Source organism: Chiroxiphia lanceolata, chromosome 21 (assembly GCF_009829145.1).
Source record: "Chiroxiphia lanceolata isolate bChiLan1 chromosome 21, bChiLan1.pri, whole genome shotgun sequence".
NCBI lineage: Eukaryota > Metazoa > Chordata > Aves > Passeriformes > Pipridae > Chiroxiphia > Chiroxiphia lanceolata.
This window is the reverse complement of record NC_045657.1, coordinates 1,490,579-1,511,244: the sequence shown is the minus strand read 5'-3', so window position 1 is coordinate 1,511,244 and position 20,666 is coordinate 1,490,579. Positions and strand designations below refer to the sequence as shown.

The 20,666-nt window shown below is 49.1% G+C and overlaps 1 protein-coding gene across 3 annotated transcripts in view; it reads left to right on the top strand.

Annotated features, from left to right (window-relative positions):
• Positions 1-553: 553 nt before the first annotated feature.
• The window catches only part of CRB2 (crumbs cell polarity complex component 2), a 33,485-nt gene continuing 13,372 nt past the window's right edge, over positions 554-20,666 (top strand). For all 3 annotated transcript variants that reach the window (XM_032708605.1, XM_032708607.1, XM_032708606.1), the window contains exons 1-6: positions 554-649; positions 9,193-9,891; positions 11,956-12,151; positions 12,528-12,667; positions 12,873-13,055; positions 13,943-14,056. In XM_032708605.1, the coding sequence (XP_032564496.1) occupies positions 577-649; positions 9,193-9,891; positions 11,956-12,151; positions 12,528-12,667; positions 12,873-13,055; positions 13,943-14,056 (1,405 nt within the window). In that variant the 5' untranslated portion in view covers positions 554-576. The remainder of the gene's footprint in view (positions 650-9,192; positions 9,892-11,955; positions 12,152-12,527; positions 12,668-12,872; positions 13,056-13,942; positions 14,057-20,666) is intronic.

The following is a 20,666-nucleotide window of genomic DNA, read 5'->3' as shown; positions in this document are numbered from 1 at the left end:
GGCGTGGTTTCTGCACTATACAGGGGCAGTTCAAAAAGTAGATGAACCCCCCCCCCCCAGTTTTGTTTCCGCCCAGCCCCGTCCCGGTGTCGCGGGGCGATCCCGTCCGTGTGATCCAGGCAGCGTTTTCGCGGCGCCACCGAGCACGAGGGCGGCTCGCGCTGCCGGGACTCTGTCCACGGGGTTGGTGCTGGTCCCAGTAAGGGCTAGGGCTGGTCCCAGTAAGGGGGAGTGCTGGTCCCAGTAAGGGCTAGGGCTGGTCCCAGTAAGGGCTAGGGCTGGTCCCAGTAAGGGCTAGGGCTGGTCCCAGTAAGGGGTGAGTGCTGGTCCCAGTAAGGGGTGAGTGCTGTTCCGAGTAAGGGTTGGTGCTGGTCCCAGCAAGGGGTGAGTGCTGGTCCCAGTCTGGGTTAGTGCTGGTCCCAGTAAGGGTTAGTGCCGGTCCCAGCCCGGCATGGAGCGAGAGCCCGGCCTGGGCACAGTCCGCCCCAGCCCGTGATGTGGGCACAGCACGGGGCTGCTGCGTTCCGGCTTCTGTCTCTCCCCGGAGGGTCTCGGAACAGCCACCCTTAGGCTGTCATGGAATTAAAGAAAAGTACCTCCGGGGCGTGCAATGCTGCTCTCCTGCTGCCACTTTTCCTCTTGTTTTGGGGTAAGTTTTTTTTGTCTTCTGTGCCTCATTCTTACCCAGCTACTGTGCAGTAACTTTGGATCAAAGCTGTGACCTACCCTTGTATTGCAAAGATTTCTGAACAAATTGTCCCTCTCACAGATTTGAAGCCTGAAAACTTTTCTCTGGAAGATAAACAGGCATTTCATTCTAGATATGTTTTTCCTTCTATTTATTTCTTGTCTCCTTTCATCTTTCTCCCTGTGCACATTAGATGTATGCATTTATTCACAAGAGCTAAGAGTAATTAAGTATTCATGTAATTAGGTATTCAGCTATTATAGTAAGCATTTTCTCCAAAGGAAAAGTCTGAATTTTTTGGTTGTGCCCATACAGAAGAAATACAGAGCTGTACTTCCATCCTGTGTGCTCTAGAAATACACCTGGGCACAAGAGGAGTGTACCCAGGGGAGTGCAGTGCCAGATACATCTGGGGCAAAATGTGGAGGGTGATCACAGTACCTGAGTGTTCCCACTTAGAAATTTTGAAGAAGGCAGATCCATCCTCAAAGTGCAAGAATTGATGAGGTAACAAAGCACGCTGTCACACTGGTGGGAGGTTGTTTTGTTTTGTGGGTTTTTTCCACATTGAAGACTTTTTCTGTAGCCAAAGAATATACTTGAGTATACTGGGATTTTTCAGGGTGCCAAGAACATGTTTGGGCTCCACTGTCACCCTTGTATACAATTTCTTATGCACCCTGAAAAACAGATTTCTCTTTTTCTTCTGGAATGGGTGCCTGGAGATCTGCTGGGCCTAGACATCTGTTTTAGTCATCTAGGGATTATAAGGTCATGTCAGGAACACATCGAGCCTTTTACTGGAAAGTGTGATTGGGGTTGAACTGGTCTCCTTGTCCTGTCCTCTGGCACTGCCAGGCAGGTACCTGTACAGACAAGTCTGGTTTGGATTCCACTGAGCCAGGACAGGGGTGACCCATGACATGAAGGAGTGGAGATAAAATATGGAGAACACACAGAAAATACTGTCAGATACATGCACCAAACCTCTTCTCTTGGTGAACACGGCACTTGGCATTTTCCTGCATTAGTGGGTGATGTTTGTGTGCTTTTTGAGAGTTGGAGAAAGTTTTCAGTTTTTCCTTTGCTTTCCATTTTTCCCTCTGAAGCCTCCCAAGATTTCCTTTGCTCTGACCACCTCAGACTTTGAATATGAAAGCCAAAATATGTTGTGATTTTTGTCTGATTCATTTTCTTTCTCTTCCTTGTACCAGCTTCTTTGTCTGGTGTGTTTGCTCCAAGTGCCTGGAATTCCTCTGGCCACAGGGAAGCAGCAGGACTGTCTTTTGTATCTAGTAACCATAGCTACTGGTTTGGAGTGAGAAGCAGTTATGGTGGCTTTGTTGAGCAGGAGGAAGGCCCCTTGCAGGGCTGGGATGGCTCTGGGTGTGGCTGCCAGGGCCCTGCCCTGTTCCCCAGCTTTGTGCTCATGGACCCCTGCACTCCTGGGGAAAGCTCTCCTCTGGAACAATGGGAATGGGGCCTTCCTCTGGAGTGCAGGTGGATGCCACATCTGGGGCCAGCAGAGCTCGAGGGCAGTGGTCATTTTTATAGTCTTTCCTATTTTGCAAGAGGAATTCTGCCAGATTTTAACTGGAGTGAATGGTGGTATTTACGTAGCACTTGTAGGTTTTTAAGGCCCTAAAGAAAGGTCATTTGTTGCCCTTATGGACCATATCATTACTTTTTTTCTATTTCCAATTGACTGAGTCTAAATGTCATTGAAGCAGAGAGTGCCCAGGTTACTTGTTCAGATTTTTTGAGGACATTCTGAATATCCAGTTGGCCTGTTGCAAGTTGTAATCATCCTGCAGCCAGATCCACCATTTTTAAACCATCTCCAGTGGTTTAAAAACCCCAGAGAAGCAGAGGGGCAGGCTCTGCTGGTGACTCCACTTTTGCTGCTCTCTGTGGAATGGGCACAACTGCTCCCAGCTAATTTGTTGTCTTGAGGAAATTCTGGAGGGCAGAAGGAGTGTCATCTCCTTCTGTTCCCACAATTCCAGCCATCAGGAGGCATGGAATTCACATACCTTTGGCCTGAAGATGCTCTGGAGGCCTGTTGAGGGAGAGCATGTGCAGCCAGACCCTTTTCCTGGCAGTTTGCTATCAGCTCTAATGCAGCTCTTGAGATTAGCTCAACACACACGGTCTGAGGCTCACTTCAAACCCTGGAAACAAACAAAACCAATCTTCCCAGCTGCTCTGGTCATTGTCAGGATATTTAAATAAGAGTTGGAAATTAAAGCCTGTGACTCAGTCTGGTTAACTGAATCCACAGGAAAGTCCCTGTCCCAGTGTTTGATCTGTGGAAATGGCTGAGAGATCAGAGAATGTGTGAAACATGAAGGTCAGCTTGGAGGAGTGTTTATTAAGGGAAAATACTGTGATGTCCTGAGCACAGGACATCAAAGAGTTACTGTGGCAATATATTCAGTGCTGTCATAAACCAGGGATTTATAGCCCTTGTCTTTGTCCCAGTTCTAGAAGCCTCATAATGGGAGTTACACCTCCAAATCTGCATGAGAACAGTGAACAGATAGTGAACACAAGCTAGCTGGCTTCTGTTCTGTGTTAACAATGAGTTCAATTCCCTGAAGGGATATTTCTGATTAATGCTGTTAATGCCTTGGGCCATGGTGTCGGCACTGCTTGTCCCTGTGGATTGGTGTCCACTGTTTGGCACCTTCCAGTAATTCCCTGGGCAAGCTGGGTGGGAAAGAGCCAGGAGTCAGCATCCTCCTTCTTTGAGGGGGTAAATATTCTGCACAACATTTCACGAGTGGAACCTGAGCCACATCTTCTCCTCCTGTCTGAATGAAAGTGTAGGCCTAGACCTTCATAAATTCCATATAAATATTTTACACCAGTTGACTGTGTACAAAGCTCTGGCATGAAAAAGCTCTGTCACACCAAAAGCCTAATGGACAAATGTGGTCTGGAATTTGGTTGGTAACAAAGCAAAACAACGTCAGAAGCTGTCTGGGAAGTGATGAATGCACAATATCTGTCTAAAACTGCCATCTGACCTGTGTGCAGGGATGTCAGGAGAGGTCTTCAAATTAGTATCCAAAGTGGTAGTTGGCTGAGATACTGGGCCTGTGTGTTTAATCTCCCAGAACTCTACAGAAGACATCAAAGCCATGGAAAGTAAGGCTTTTTTTAAAGTGACTTTTCTGAAAGACACTCTTGGCATTGCTGTGATCCCTGGCATCCTGGTATCCATTCACTCTGTATTGTTTTAGAAGGACTGCCTGCTGGTTGCCAACACTGCTTTTGGATTAGCTAATCTTTGTTTTCAGGGTTTGGGTTATTTGGTGTAGTGCCACACCTATCTCCACATAAATTGTCAGCTCTGATAAGCTGATAACCCAAGATGGTGAGGATGATGTTTAGCAGATATATCTCAGTGTCCTTTCTTCCTTTTAAAAAAATGGGCAGGAAGAACTTGGCTCTGGGCCCCAGAGTCACCAAGTTACTCCATGAGCTGCTGAGGGCTGGTGATGGTGGGAAGCTGCCACTGCTCAGGGCCGTAGTGGATGTGATCAAACATTGGTATTTTGGAAAGTTTCCCAACCCACATCCCATTTTCTGAGGCTCAATAGAAAAGCCTGCTGTTAGCAGCAGTCACAAGTGCCTGTTGCTGGGTTAACCAGGGCAGGGAATGCAGGTTACGGAATGTTTTAGGTGAAATATCAGTTATTAGCACCTCGGGAGCTCGTCAGCAGTCCCAGAGAGTTTCAGGGCCTTGGTTTCTGAGCAGGTGCTTTGCTGAGGTCTGAGAAGAAAGGGTTTAATCTCTATGTGTCAGGGAGGAAATGGGGCTTGTAAAGCCCTAGGGATGTGTAAAGCCACCTGAAGAGGCCTTATCCCCTCCCTGGACAGGTACAGGGAAGGTACTTCCCAGGGAAGGATTTGATTTTCTCCTGCCTTTCCCTTCTGAACTGAGCAGATCTGGGAAGAGAGAGTGTGAACATGAAGACCCCTTGCCAGGCCTGTCCAGTTTTCCTTCCTGGTTGTGTGGATCCTGGGAACAGGCCAAAGTGTGAACCCTTTCACTAATCCTTTACACTGACCAGGATAGGGAAAGATCAGCAGAGGTCAGCAGGGATTTACTAATATAAGCACATGCCTTCCTGTTGTCATGGAGACCCAACTCTTGCCATTCCTTTATTCTGAGTTTATTTAGTGGTTGTGTTGCTCTGGATCCCCTCTGGTGGAGGGGTTCCCTCGTCCCCTTGGCCTCGGGCTGTGTGTGCAGGGGAGATGTGCTGGGTGAGCAGCAGGAGCACAGGGAGACCTGCCCGGGGGGGCTGTGAGCACCCACAGTCTGGGCACTGGGAGACCCTGAAGCTCAGCTGTCACTGTGGTGCAGCTGGGACCTGTGGTGCTCTGAGGATCCTGCTCTTCTCACCTCTTGGCTGTACAGTGGGGTATTTTCAGTTGCTGTGGTGAGCAGGGCAGGTGAGATACACCTGAAGGAAGCCTCTTTCTACTCCAAGTGGATCTGCCTTGCCCAAGCTCACACTAACGTATTGCCAGGCCAGAAAATAAAATTCTGGTGTCCTGACTGTCCTGGGAGCTGTCTGTGACTGAGCAGTGCAGAGGGGATGGCACAGTTCCATTTCTCACCCAGTGCAGGGCACGTGCATGAGCAGGGATTGGAGATGGGCACTGTCAGTAGGTACCCTCGCCTCAGCTTTAGATTTTTTTTTGGCCTTTGGAGTGGAAACAAGGTAATCTCTGAGTTGATAACCCCCATGGCTGCCACTTCCCCGTTGGAATTTTAAGTGGCCATTCAGACACCTTTAAGGTAGTTATCAGTGCAGCACTCAGCAGCTTCCACGAGGTCAGGTGTGTGCCCAGCCTGAGGGCATCCATCCTCTGCCAGAGTTACCCAAGACTTCGGAAAAACAAACCTGTGAAAAGCAAACCCCAGAACAGAAGGCAGTGAGTAATGCTAAAGCAGCATCTCCAGACAGTGAAGTAATTAATAGCCAACTTCTCATGAATTTCTGATTTCTCTTCTTGTGCTCAGAAAACTCACTGTTGCAACTGCCCTTCGATAAGATCATATAGTGAAGGTCTAAAGTATAAGATTGTTGAAGTCAGTTATTAAAACAGAGCCTGGTAATGCAGCTTGTTTGCCTTAAAGTGTTTCAAAAGGTCACAAACCTCATGGTTTAGGAAAATCTTTGTCAGCTACCTTTAAAGTGTAAAACCAGACCTGTCCTGGCAGAGCTCAATGAATGCTTTATATGGGACTCTGTTAGCCTTTGAAGTTCCTCCTAATCCACCCCTAAATGCCTGGAACGGGTTCTTCAAAGAAGCTGTAGCCTCCTCCAGTTTCATTTCAGAGTAGGGTTGCAGGATAGGATGACTCTAATATACTTTTAATGGTTTTTTTCCCTTACAGACATCACTAATCCATATTTTTCTTGTGAAACATAAAGGAAAAATCCTGAATGTCATTGTTAATCCAGCAACAACTGCTTTTGTGGAAAACTATAAACTCTTGTCATTCAGTGATTTCTTTGCCCTGATTTTCACTGTGTTCATGAAACAGTGTAGTCTAGTCTGCAGCAAGAAAAGCTAATTTATTCATTTTTCTTATTAGCATTTGGTGCATAATCATGTGTTATTCAAATTTATATAATAATCTATTCCAAAATTGAGAGGAATTGTTGCATGTCCTTGGACTGATGGTTGAAAATAACAAAATCAGAGCTAAAATCTGTGCTCTTTCTCAAGCCAGAAGTTTAGCACTGCCACAGAAGGAGTATTAGTGTTAGAATACATTCACACAGGGGCACAGTTTGCCCCTGGGAAATATTCCCTATTAGTACAGGTGTTCTGGATACAGGGGAGTGTGTGATGCTCTTGGAGCTGGTGCTGTTAATGCGCCTGAAACCTCCTCAGAGTCGGTCAAACACAGCCTGGCTCCCTGCAGTGCCTGGTGGGGCTGCTGAAATGGGAATGTTGTGCAGGTGGATGTGCTGCAGCTCCTTCCCAACGTGCCCCGCACTGGGGCTCCTTTTCCATGCCCAGCCCTGCTCCTGGGCCGTGCAAAGTGCCGGCTGGGGCGGTCGCTCATTAAGCACACAAAGGCTCACAGCTCCTGCCTAGGAAAGCTCTTTTGCGAATAGTTTCCTGGGCTTCCTCTCTAATTGCCACAGAGATTCCAGGCAGATTCCGTCATCCTTGTTTTCTGCCTGACTGGGAATCTGAGAATAAAAGGGTTGATGGCAGAATAATGGGATTGCTGGACAGTGCAGTGCTCAGCAGCTCTCCCCAGCATCACATGAGAGGGGACGGCAGGGGTGGGCCATGGAGATGATGCTGGGAAGAGAAAGGGCTGCCCAAATCCCTGAGCACCCTCCCTCCCCCGCAGCACGGCCTCTTAAAAGAAGACTTAGAAACTCTACGGTCTCTTGGTGGGAGGAATCTGGGGGAGGTCAGGGCAGGGGCAGGCTTTTGTAAACCCGAGTCTCCAATAAATCCCTTTCAGGCCCTGAAGTCGGTGCCTCCAACCTTCAGGTACAAAGCACTGAGGAGCTGCTGGAGCAGATTGATGGGAAGCCACTGACACAGACTGACTACTGGGGGTGTCGAAGGTGCACCAGAGCAAGGCAAACATGACCAAAATTGGGCTGGGATAATGAGACATCAGTGAGAGAATGTGTAAGGTCAGCTGAGGAGCTGAGCTGTGGGGTGTGATCCTGGCACAGCCTTAGCAGGGGGCATGGCATGGAAAAACAACATTCCTCAGGCAGCAGTGACACAGCCAGGGGAGCTGGGGGTGCTGTGGGATACCTGCCTGCTCTGCCCCTGCAGCTCTGGGGGTCTCCCAGACCCCTCACTGCCTGAGTACATAGAGAAGGCAGCAGAAAGGGTGAAGAGCTGCTTACACAAAGACTTCTAGGGATGGCTTGACTTCCAGTGCCAGGGGGATTGTCTCCCCAGGAGCAGTAGCAGTTTCTCAGATACTGTTTGCTCCTTCATGAGCTTCATCTCTGCTTTGAGGCCGATTTTCACAGGCATTTTCAAACATCTGCACTATGGCTGTTTGCAGAATTACTTCCAAGTTTGGATGTTTCCTAACACTTCTGCAGGAATCAGGCTGGGATATCTCTACTGCACAGCTTCTCTCTCATTTATCTGGGAACTGAGCAGAATGAAAACCTCTGATCTCAGAAAGCTGCAGTGGGATGAGGTGCTAATGACTGCTGCCTTTGTGGAGGGAGTAATTCTCTGTTTGCACTGCCTTCGTCCCTTTATACTATTTTTGGTTGGTTTTTGTCTTGCAAAGTGCTTATTGTGTCATTGAGTCCAGGACATATATCCTAATTCTGATATCATGGCCACTGTCTCCTGTCCCCTGGGCTGTCCTGCCCTTTGACCAATCTGCCCCTTTTTTCACAAAGTGAATTTAGAATTTCTTTTGGAAAAGAAATGAGGGTTCCTCCTATTCTTCAGTTCTGCTCCATTGAGAAATACCTACACTGAACACTTTTTTGTCTTTTTTTAAGACAAACGTATCCGGTGTAATCTCATTTGTATGAACTAAATTTGCAGTTCAGTGGGCATGTCCCATCGCATTTCTGGATGGTGGAGTTGCTTAATGGGGCAAGAGCCTTTTAAACACTCCCATTGTGGGGACAGCAGGGCGTTGTGGCTCGGTGTGAATTAACTCATCACATCCAAATGCTCCCAGATTTAGGGGAATCTGGTCTCAGCATTACTTCCAGTTATTAGACTGGTGTTTTGGCTTGGCAGGCACTAAGAGTTTGGATCTAAAATGCCATCAGTGAATCTCATCAGTCTCTGCTCTGCTTTGCTGTAACACCTAAAGATTTCCTGCTGTGTGAATATACATGTCTAACATGGGGAGAGGGTGAGGGCCAGTGGTATCAAACTGAGCAGCTTGATGGAATCAGAGACTGTGTGAAATGTGTCCCTTCGGAGTTTGGGTTGGATTATTTATGGGAGCATCTTCAAATCACTGGTGGATTAGCTGAGAAAAAATTGTAACCCCAGAAGGAGCCTCTGGGACACTCAGAGCCACAGCCAATACCTCAGCCCATCCTGCCTCTCTGGGTTTCCAGGCACCAATGCTGTGCCCTGCCAGTGAAAGAGGTCATGGAATTTTACACGAAGTTAATCTTGTGAATGGATTTAAGGTGATGGGTGTCACTGCTCTCAAAGTGACTCATGGATGAATAAGCACAAGTGAAATAGTTGGTTTGTGAGTGTCTCCTAAAAAAGCAGGTACCTACTCACACAACTTGGCAAGAAATTCCTAATTGCCAGCACACAAAGGCCTGTTATGTTGTCTGATTTACAGTAAATGTTTGATTCTCCAGTATCCTTCTCAGCTCATGGCTGGAACAGCCCCTTGGAGTGTGGAATGGAGGTGGGCAATCTCTGAGTTGTGTGTGGTGATCAGAAGAACTTTTTTCTTTAGAGCTACAAATGCTGACTGACAAAAGGTCTTTTCTCAACAGGAACTTCATACTCAGAAAATGACAGTGGCTGTTCCTCATCCCCCTGTGAGAACGGTGGGAGCTGTCAGGATCTGGAAGAGGGTTACCAGTGCACCTGCCCCGTGGAGCCTGTAGCCTACATGGGCAGAAACTGTGAACTCCTGTATGATGCTTGCACCAAACATGACTGTCCTGCCCACATGAGCTGCACCCCGACTCCAGGGCTCCTGGAGTACACGTGTGTGTGTGAGCCCGGGCCCACAGGTACCGCCTGTGACCACAGCGACGAGTGTGAGAGCAGCCCTTGCACTGACCCCCGGTGGGAATGTGTGGACAGACACAGCGGGTACAGCTGTCGATGCCAACCGGGGCCGAGCGGGGCCGGCTGCCACCCCGAGAGCGCCCAGTGCTCCAGCCAGCCCTGCCTCAACAACGGCACCTGTACCGAGGGCACGGGGGGCTTCTCCTGCCTCTGCCCGCCCGGCTTCTCCGGGGCCACCTGCGAGCACGACATGGACGAGTGCGCCTCGGGGCCCTGCCGCAACGGCGCGATCTGCAGGGACGGCCCGGGCGAGTACAGCTGCTTCTGCGTGCCCGGCTACCAGGGCTACCACTGCGAGATCGACATCGACGAGTGCGCGTCCCGGCCCTGCCGCCACAACGCCACCTGCCTCAACCACATGGACCACTACGAGTGCCGCTGCCCGCCTGGCTACACCGGTACGGGATGGGAGGGGACAGCGACGGATGGGGATGGGAGGGGGCACAGGGACTGCTGGGGATGGGAGTGGGCACGGGGACAGACAGGAGGGGCACAGGGAGGGATGGGCATGGGGCACAGGGACTGCTGGGGATAGAGATGGGGCACAGGGGTTGCCAGGGATGGAGATGGGGCACAGGGACTGCTGGGGACAGGGATGAGGCACAAGGACCAGGGACACAGGGACCACTCACCCACTGCCTGGGGTTGGGAACAGGGACACAGGCACTGCCCACCCACTGCCCAGGATCAGGGCACATCTCCCTGCTCCTGCACTTCCACAGTGGCCTCCTGCTGAGGTGTCCTGGGGTGTTGGTAACAGCCTGAGATGCTGTTGTTTTACAGCTGTGAGACTCCATCTCTGCTGCACAACTTGTATTTCTGGAGTGTTTGGTGCTGTGTGTGAAAAATGGTGTGTGGCTTGTTTTGGCTTCCAGGCAATAGTTGAGGCTTTGATTTCCATGGATGGTGAGAGACACAGATCCAAGAGTGGAAGTGGGTGGACTGTCTGAGACTTGAGTACTACATATAAAGCAGTGTAACTAGTTCTCAGAATGAAATTAAAGGAGATATACATAAAAATCAGGAAATGGATATTAGTGTTTACAAGTGTAATTTTTCTCTGCCTACCTGCCCTCTAGTTCTTTGTCCTGTCCAGCAGGATTTTTCCGAGGGAAGTAGTTGTTTTTTGGAATAAAGTGACTTTTAGTTGGAGATTCCCAATTCTTTCATGCCTGGCAAACGTGTGTTTGGCACGTGACATAAGTATCTCTGTTTTATGCATCTGTGCTAATGTGGCTCAGGGAGGAATCCACACGTGGGGGTTATCTGTGAGGGAGGCAGGGGGGCTCTCCTTCCCCCAGCCCTGCTTATCAGAGTGGAAGGGGCTGGAATGTGCCCACTCTGCCTGGTACCACCTCGCACATGAACTTTCTCAGCCTTCCTCCCATTCAGACTGAAGTGTTTAAGGAGTTGGGTTGCTGTGCAGGAATGCTGCTGATTACCAGTGGAATGAGAAGTTACAACACTGGGAATGCAGTCCCTGGTGCTGACTCACCCTCTGATAAAAATGAACAGAGATGAAGGAGAAAAAAGGCCTAGTTTCTGTGTGGGCCTTCAGGTTACTGGTGATTTTGTGTAGTAAATAAAATTCTGTCTTTGCAAGTCAGGTTCTTTTTTTATCTTTAGGCTGAATCCTCAGTTCGGGATTGTGGGATTCCCCTGCCAAGAAGTGATAAAATGACCCAGGCAGCTGGAGGAGCTTGTGCTCCAGATTATTCTGATGTCAAATATGAGGCTCTGCCTTGTCATTTAGTGCTTTACCCAGAAGTTCCAGCACCACTGGCTGGCAAGACCATGTTGATCCTGGTGCTTGCAGCTGGAATTTGGGTGAAGGAAGTTTAGTGTGGGTATAGAGGGGGTTGAAGCAGCAGATTAGGGGGCCCACATTCCACCAGGATTAGGATGGCCATGTCCACTCTGTGGGGAGCCTTTGCCAAGAAGGGCAGATTAGATGGATTGGCAAGTGCCACTGGAATGAGGAAGGTTTGGAGGTGATGCCAGGCCATGGGCAACTCAAAGGTGGAATATAGTGTGATAAGATACCAAAGCAGGTGTCATAAACCTCATAAGAGCTGTGTGCAAGATCAAGATTTTATGGCTTACTCAGAAAATGGATGTTATTTGGGAAGTGCTGACTGACTGGCTGCTTCAGCAAACCTGAATGAGAGAGACTAAAGCTTTGCAAATACTGGAAACTAGTTTTAGTTTTGATGGAAGACTGAAGTCCAAAAGTCTAGACAAAATTATTTTGTTAGCAAATAAAAATTAAAGGTCCTTAGTTTGTAAGAATCACATACTGTTCCTGAGCTCCCAAATATTCTATGGCAAAATTAGAACAGATCACTCTGGTAGCCAGCTTGGGTTCATAACATGGCTCCTGTGACCCCATCCCAGAATTCCAGGCAACACAGATGCACGTTCCTGGATTTCTAACCCAGCCCTTTCTCTGTTTTGTGACGCAGGGGTGAACTGTGAGGTTGAGATAGATGAATGTGCTTCAGAGCCCTGCCAGAATGGGGCCCTGTGCAGTGACCACGTCGGGTTCTACACCTGCACCTGTGCCCCAGGGTACCAGGGAATGCACTGTGAGGTGGACGTGGATGAGTGTGAGAGCCAGCCCTGCCAGCACAACGGCACCTGCCAGGACCTTGTGAACAGGTGAGGAACCAGGGATGGGTGGACAGTTAGACACCAGGGCAGAAATCTGGGGGGGAGTTGGATTTAGTGTTTTGTACATCCCAGTGGCACTAACAGTGATTTGTGGCTGTTACTGGGAGAAGCTCCCTCCCAGCAGCAGAACTCGTGGGGTGTTTAAAGAAGGGAGGAACAGATACAAAAGGAAATGATTTGCAGAGCATGAACAGCAAAGGCAATGCTGAGGGCATACCTGTGTGTCTGAATTTACTTTTCCATGGGTAAGGTGTGAACACAAGTGGGTTTGAGCAGTGCCAGCTGAGCTCCTTTTGCCCTTTCCTCACACAGGGCTTTGCAGTCCAAGGAAGAGCTGATGCCTTGCTGTGTTTGGTGCCCACAGGTACCACTGTGACTGCAGTGACACGGGCTTCGAGGGGGACCACTGTGAGCTGGACATCCTGGAGTGTGCCTCCAACCCCTGCCTCAACAGTGCCACGTGCCTGGAGGGCATCAACCACTACAGCTGTGCCTGCTGGCCAGGTGGGCACAGGGAGGGCCAGCGTGGGCTTCATTGCTGTGCTGAGGCAAAGAGTTAATGATCACACTGCACAGCCGGGGCAGGGGGGCTGCTGGGCAGGGGGGCTGCACTGCTGCCCTTTGCAGACCAGCCCAAAAGGCAGCCCCGGGGTTTGGGAGGTGGGTTCCAGTGAAGCTGTGCCTGGTGCTGACACGGGTCTCCTGGCAGGTTACACGGGGCAGGACTGTGAGGAGGATGTGGATGAGTGTGAGACAGAGCCCTGTCACAACGGGGGCGAGTGCCTGGAGCGCTCCAACCCAGCCTACTACGGGACACAGCCCGACTTCCCCAGCGCCTTCAGCCCCAGCCAGGCCGCAGGGTTCCTGTGCCGCTGCCAGCCAGGCTTCACAGGTGAGCTGCACAGGGAATGGCCATCCACACACTGCTGTGGGGTTTGAGGAGATGGCAAGGGGCAAATCTGTGACAAAAACCACTGGTACCTGGGAGAGGGTGGCAGCCTGATGCATCAGGAACATGCTGCTCTCCCTGCTGTGGGAATGTAGTGCAGAATATACTGCAGAGAGCTGGGTGTCATTCTCTGCTGGAGCCTGTCTCCAGGCTGAGGCAGCAGCCTGTGCACTCCCCAGTGCTTCAGTGAACACCCTCAGGCTGTGCAGGTGCCAGGGTGGTTTCCCTTTGTCAGTCTCTCATGCATATGGCAGAATTCATCCCTAGGGGATATCTGTGAAATTCCTCATCAGAGGAAGCTAATTCCCTGGAGTCAGGGGCGTTTCCTTGATGAGACAGCTCTCATGACAGCAACTGTATAATCAGAGTGGGAGACAGGGGTTTCTTGATATTGTGCTCTTGGAGCTAGGAGCTTTGTGGATGTTCCACTGAAATATCACCCTTTCCCTGGATTATAGATATGTGTAAAAGGCTGGATTTAACAGCTGGGGAAATTCCCTGGTGGAAAAGCATAAACAGTAATACTTTGTTATTTCATGAGACAAAAAGGAGTGTTTGGTCCACTCTGGCACAGATGAGAATGGTTCAGAAGTTCTGACCTTGCCTTGACACTGGAAAATCATTCCACACTTCATTTTCCCCCATTGTTTCAGTGGTGGTGCCTGTGTGCCACTGTCTGCAGAGACATCCTGCAGCTCAAGAAATTCTTTTGCATTTTCAAGTGACAGAAAAGAAGTGCAAAAAATGATGACTGCCATTGTCATTCAGATCCTTTCCCTCCCTGCTGCAGGAGTGCACCTCAGATCCCTCTTTGTGTTTCCACTTTCCAGGGGAGACCTGCTTTACCAACATCGATGAGTGTGAATCCCAGCCCTGCCAGAATGGAGGGCTCTGCCAGGACCTTGTGAACGGCTTCCTCTGTCACTGCCTGCCTGGTTATTCAGGTAATGCTGGGGAAGGGGGGCTGCAGTCAGGTCCTTCTGTTTGGCTCGTTCTGAGCTGCTGCACTGCTGCCTGGCTGCAGGATTCCAGCCTGGGCAGCTGGGCAGGGCTCCCATGGACTGTGGGAGTGGGATGTCTGCAGGTCAGGGCTCAAGTGCCACAGGAAAGCTGTGTGATCATGGGCAAGTAATTTGATAGGCCATGGACTAGGTCTGGATATCAACTATGAAATAGTCTAAGATCAGAGTATCTGGGACATCTGTATCCTGGAGTGAAAGTTCCCTGGGAGAGCTGTGGGGTTTTCCAATGCACATATTGACATGGTGAACAAAAGCAGCTTTAAAATAAAAAAGGGTGCTTAACATTCTAGTTGTCACGAGCTCCTGGTGTAGCAGATTGGATCACCAGCACATAAACATCTGTAAAACATCTCCATTCCCCAACACCCCTGGATGATAAGAGCCAGCCATTTTTGGCTGAAGGCAGTAATCTGCTATGTTAGGAGGTCAAAAGGTCTTTGTGATGTGAGCAAAGGAAGCCTTCTCTGTTTACAAGGGGATTGGGAGTCTGGATTCTTACCCAAATGCCCCGCCTGACCCTAAGGGTTCAGTTTTCAGGTTGAGAACCTGGGGGACGGTGAATATTGCACGCCAGCTCTGTGGGGTGGTACTAAACCTCTTCTTAGTGTAAAACACTCCTTCTCAGTCCTCTGCATCTTGAAATTCCATGTGTACTCTCTGTTTGGGCAATAGAAACCAAAGAGTAGTTTATAAGAAAGGTGATCCCCATCATGGTCTGTATTTCTCTATTTGAGGTGAGGGCAACCTTTCCACAGTGTTACCAGGCTGCCATCTCGTGGGAAAGAGGAAAACTTGATGCCAGAAGAAAACCTTGTCCCTTAACTTGCAACAGCAGGTAGCAGCATTCCAGAGACTGTCTCAGGCCCTTATTGCATGGGAAAGTTTTCTGTTTTCCTTCTGTGGTTGCAGTGGTTGAGCTGTGTTGGTTTAATCCTGCCCAGCTCTTTCCTGGGAAGGCCTATTACTTTCATTCCCAGAATCTAAAATCAGCTCCTAGTTAACACCTTCTGTAAGTGGGCTGAATTCTTTGTGGGGTTTTCTGGCCTATCTCATTTGCCAATTCAGGCCAGGCCAAGAAAAATTTGCTTTTGTAGGTGAGGCCTTTGAAAAGAAGCTTTTACCTAAGCTCTTTATCGCTGCTTTCTCGGGCAGTTACAATGCTGTTCTCGTGAGCTGAGATCTTGTCCAGAAAGACGGTTTGAAGTTTATCCTTCTTGTCAGAATTCCCACTCACATCTGTGCCCTGTTCTCTTTTCCTCCTCCAGTGCCCCAACACCCTCACAGAGCTCAGGATTTCGTTGTGCTTTGCCAAACTGCAGATCTGTTTAATCCATTCCAATTCTTAGTATGCTCATGGGCAGAAAAGCTGACAGAAACATGGGATGATGGGCAAAGGAGCACTAGAGTTCATTCTGTTGCATCAAATTTGGGTTCATTAGTACTTGAAGGGGATTAGAAGCAGGTTGCTGTTCTGGATATTGCTTTTGGTAAAGGACTTTGTCTCAGCTGAGGTAGTTCTGACACATTAACACAGCGAAAGGCAGGAGCAGCCTGTGAGATCAGTGAGTGCGTGTGGAGGAGTGAAGCTGACAGGGAAATAATAGCAATTAATCTCCCCTCCTTTGTCAATTAATCTCAGTACAGTCATGCTGGGTAAACAGCTTATTACTTCATATTAGGATCACAGAACAACTTTGTGAAGCTTCCCATAATGTTTCTCTTCAAAACACATTTCTGTGGCAGCTTAGATCTGCCATGAACTTGGGCTTAAGCTGCCTCCACTGATTAAAGTGAACTTGCTACTCTGATGAAGAATGCTTTCTTGGGGCAGCAGGGGTTCCTGCTCTGTGTTTGTGCCTTCAGTCTGAGGAATTTGGGGAGTGTTGGGATAACAATGCAAGTCAGGAGAAATTCTTTGCCAATTAACTGCCTCAGTGCTGTCTGAGGCTACGGCAGGCAGGGAGATGAGCCTTCTCTCTGAAATGTGGTTGTTGCAAAAGTGGTGCCTCATTCCTCAGAGAACGACATGACAGGTCCTGAAGAGCCTGTTCAGCACACAGTCTGTGCTTTAGCAGAGGATTTTTGTACCCTGAGAGGATGGAATGAATCAAAAGATTGCATGGGCACTAAATGAAGTGTGAAGGAGAGTGAATCTTGCATGGTCTTGGAAATTATGTCAACTGTAGTCAAGAGAAAAAGCATATTAGGAAAAGTCTGTCTTTTAGGGAAAAAAATGTCCAACAAAATGAATTCTTTATTCATAGGAACAGTTTTAGTCTATCACATCTTTACTAGGCAGTAGTTTAGGCCAGGACAGGGAAAAGGTCTCTCCATTTGACATGGGCAAAAATCGACATTTTTAACCTGCAAGAATGTAACCACAGAAGTGGAGTTTGGATCATCCACTCTTTAAAAAACTTCCAAATGGCCTCGTATTTGCACTCCTGCCAAAGCTGTGTTCAGGAAGGCAGTGTCCTGAGCCCAGCCCCAGTGAGGGGGGCGAGCACGGCATTCCCAGAGCGTAGCATTCCCAGAGCATGGCATTCCCAGAGCACAGCATTCCCAGAGCACAGCATTCCCAGAGCGTGGCATTCCCTCCACTCACATCCCGCCCTGGCAGTGGCACCTTGTGATCATGGCACATTCTGAGCCTTTCTGCCCATGGCTGAGGAACAGGAGCACTTTGATGAGCACTGGGGTGCTGTGGTGTGACTGTGTCCCGGTGTAATTGGAGTGCTTATTGACCATCTGACTTTGTTCAGCCACCGTGTCTTTGTCTCCTTAAAGAAGTAGAAACCTTCTGTGCAGCAGCTATAAATGGTGACTCTGTGAGGGTACCAGCCCAGATCAAATGGGCTTGAATTCCTGGGTCATGGGTCAGGAAATAAATGGGAGATGCTTCTTCCTTCTCACCACCTTTGGATAGATTTAATTTTTTTTGTGCAGGTATTTCTTGATGTCAGATTTGTTTTAGAGACGTTGCCTCTACAGCAAGGGCAGCTAAAAGGTTAAGATAGTAAAGAGATTAGAGGCCTGTTCCCCCTTCAACCAAATCCCTTTCAGTAAATATAGCTGAAGGGAGCCAGGCAGCCCTGGGTGAGACTCCCCCGCTTCCCTCTCGTTCCACACGGCTTCTCCCTGCTGGATCCCAGCTCCATGGCAATCAGCCCCTCTGAGCAGAGTGTGCTGCAGCCAGAGCCTGCTGTGCAGGGCCAGGTGAGAGCAGGGGCCGTGCTGGGGGCCTGTGGGTGTGGAAATAGAGATGTGTGGGTGTACAGACCAAAATACGGGGCTTTTTTAGGGGATTTAACGTTCTCCAGTCTGCACAGTTGTTACATTTTGTTGTTGCAGTAGTGGCTGAATGGGCACAGCTGCCCATTTGTTTTCTCCTCAACAACAGAAGACTCTCAGTGGCTATTTGAGATAATGCTCCAAATATGTACTGGGACAGGTCTGGGCGTGCACAGGACCCAGATGTGGCTCTCTGAGGAGTTTTGACTCCAAACAAACACTCACTATATATCCCTCCCACTTAAAATATCTCTAAAATTGACTGGCATGTTTGGATTGAGTGAAATTAAGGAACTGCAATAGCTACATGAGTTGTTGGAATGCTTTCTTTTAATATCTTAGTGATACTGCTAATGCAGATTCCAGACCTTGACATGTGGGAGTTTTGTTTGCTTGGACCTGACATGGATACTAACAGAGACTCCAAGTTTGGGGAAAAGCTCCCAGATAACATTTCTTCACAGAAACAGGAGACTTCTCTGGGTCCTTACAATGCAGAAGTACAATTCTGCCTCCAGGAATTTTATAATATGAAAGTAACTATATTTTAAAAAAAACCAAAACAGAACTCTAGAGGAAAAAAAGGAGACTGCAACAGCTACTTTGATAAGGTTGTTAATGAGGAAAGAGAGTTTTGATTCTGCAGTGCCATGTCTAAACCAGTACAGTCAGTTTAACACAGGGAATGTCCTTCCATCCAGTTTGACTTCAGAAAAACAGATCGTGGTCATTAAAACCTGAGCCTTTTCTCTGTGATACACTGGAAATGCCTGTGCTCACAAATCCATGGAACAGGGCACAGGGAGGAGGGAAACTGTGGGATGGTCCCGACTGAGTCAGTTCTGAATGTGCAGCAGGGTCCAGGTTCATTCTGCATTTGGAACTCTCCTTGTTCCTGTGGTTTAGATATTGCACAATGGTGGAAATGCAGCTTTTTGGCTTAGCCTATGAAAAGAAAAATCCATATTTTGGCCTCGTTCATGGAATTTGGCAGATTCACCTGGGAGGTAGCGAGGGCCAGAGGTTGTGTCTTGGCTCTTTGCTCTGGAGCCGAGGCTGTGGGCACTGCAGGGCAGAGCTGGGAGCACATTCCTGGTGTCAGCACGGCCAGGGGCCAGCTGGGAGGGTCAGGGCCGGGCTGGATTAGACCTGGCGCAGTGCAGGGCTCTGCTCCAGCCGCTGCCTCATCTCCAATCCCTTCTCGTCTGACGGGCAGCACCTCCACACGTCCTGCCCTGTCGGTCCAGCCTGTTTTGTGATCCCTCCCCCCCTTCACCCCCATTTTTTCCCCTTTACTGTCACCAATGTCCACAAGGAGTCGGCCATGGAATCTGCGCTGATTGGCGTGATCCTGAAGGGAATTGTTCTGCTCGCAGGTAACAGCTCCGGGCAGGGCTCGCGTGTCCTGCTCTGTGTGCCTGCCCGGGGCAGGGGGTGGGATGGGGCTCCGTGGGGGCTGGAGGCAGGAGGAGGAACAGGGATTGATTGGAAGGGAAGAATGTTTTGATTTTGAAGAGACCTAAAGTTTTGTTTTGGAAACTTCAGGGCAAGGAGTGTCCTTGTGGCAGGGGCCCAGCTCGGCAGTGCCTGGGCTGCAGCTCTGCCGGGGCCGTGCAGTATCCAGGGATCCATCCCGGGCTGCTCCAAGGCTGTGGGCTCCGGGAGCGGTGCAGGCACACGGGTACCCCGGGCAGGTCTGTGCAACCTTAGCTGTGCTTTTTACAGGTGTCTTTGCAGCTTTCCTTTTCCCTTCCATGGTTTGGGGCTGCCTGTCTGAGGAGTAGTTTTTGCCCTTTGCCGACCCGTGCCCTTCCCCACCTCCTGGGGCACGAGAGCGGGCAGAGAGGGGTTGCCATGGAAATGGCAGTAATTGTGCAAATCTAATTGTGTCGGGGCCGTTTGTTGCAGCTAATTCTCTCTCTCTGCCCCCTCTCCCCCTCCCCTCCTTTTTTCTTTCGATAATAATAATACAGTCCCTAATTAGGATGCAGCAGGGAGAGGTCGTTAGGAATTCAGCTGCCTCCTGGAGCAGGCGAGGCGGTGCCGGCCGGGCAGCCCCGCTGAACCCCGTGTCTCAAGGAACAGACCTTGTCCTTCAAGGTTTTTTGGTATCTGGCAGCAAAATTAGGATATTTCCCTTCGTGTGTGCTTATTCTTTTAACATTTTCTGTATCTGTTGAGGTGTATGATTCTTACACTGCATACAATGAACCTCTGCTGATTAATGGCGGCCAGTAAATCACTCCATTCAGGGCTTTAATCCCACTTGCACCTACGAACTGTTCCCACCACAGCGGGACCACTTGGAATGTGGGGAAGGATTTGTATTTGAATATATGGTGAAAGCTCAGCCACTTCTGAGGGTTTGTGGCCCAGCCCCTGTGAGTTGTTGGCTTGGGACTGTTCCCTCAAACACTGGAATTAACCGGGATGTTTGGAATCCTTGTCTCCAGATAGCAGCCTTTTAAATACCATTTGTCTGATTTTCAGATAACAAGTTCCACTGGTTTGCTATTGTTAGTCTTTAACTAGATAAGGAACTCATTAAACGTTTTAAAGTCTCCTAATGATGTAATGAAGCAGATTGGCAACATTGTTCTTACTCGTGATGGTTCAAACAACAATAAACATCCGAGCTAAGAAATTTAGAGGGAACACAGGGGACTACTGGAGAGTAACTTGCTTTTGTCAGATTGAGTTGTGCCCTCCCCTTTTATTTTTTCAAATATACCTGAAAAGGGATGCCTATCCTATACTTAGAGAAACAAATTGGTTTTGAACAACTTCTTAATATCTACTTCCCAGTGTGTCTGCAAAGACACAACTGTCTATGTCTTGGAGAAGACTGGAATAATGGATATCCAGGAAATGATCTGTACTTTTGGAACCTGTAGTGCTGTAGCTCCAGGTAACTGTTCAGCAAGGGGTAACATTGACTTCCAGGAAAAGAATTGGTGTTAGCCACATTTTTCAAACTCTTGCACAGTCTCCTTTGTTATCAGTTTGTTTTAAAAACTGCTCTAAATTCAACTCTGGCACTGCCCTGGCTCCTAGGAGAGCAGGAATGCAGGAGGGATTGTTTGGAGCTAGCCTGGGAAGGCTGGCTGTGTGCTGGCACGGACGGACAGGGACAGAGATGACACTGGTGGTTTTGGCTCTCGAGGAAGAGCTGCCCCCTCTGCTGCTGAACATCTCCTGTGCCTGTTTGCAGGCCAGGAGGTTGGGCAGCAGTGTGTAACAG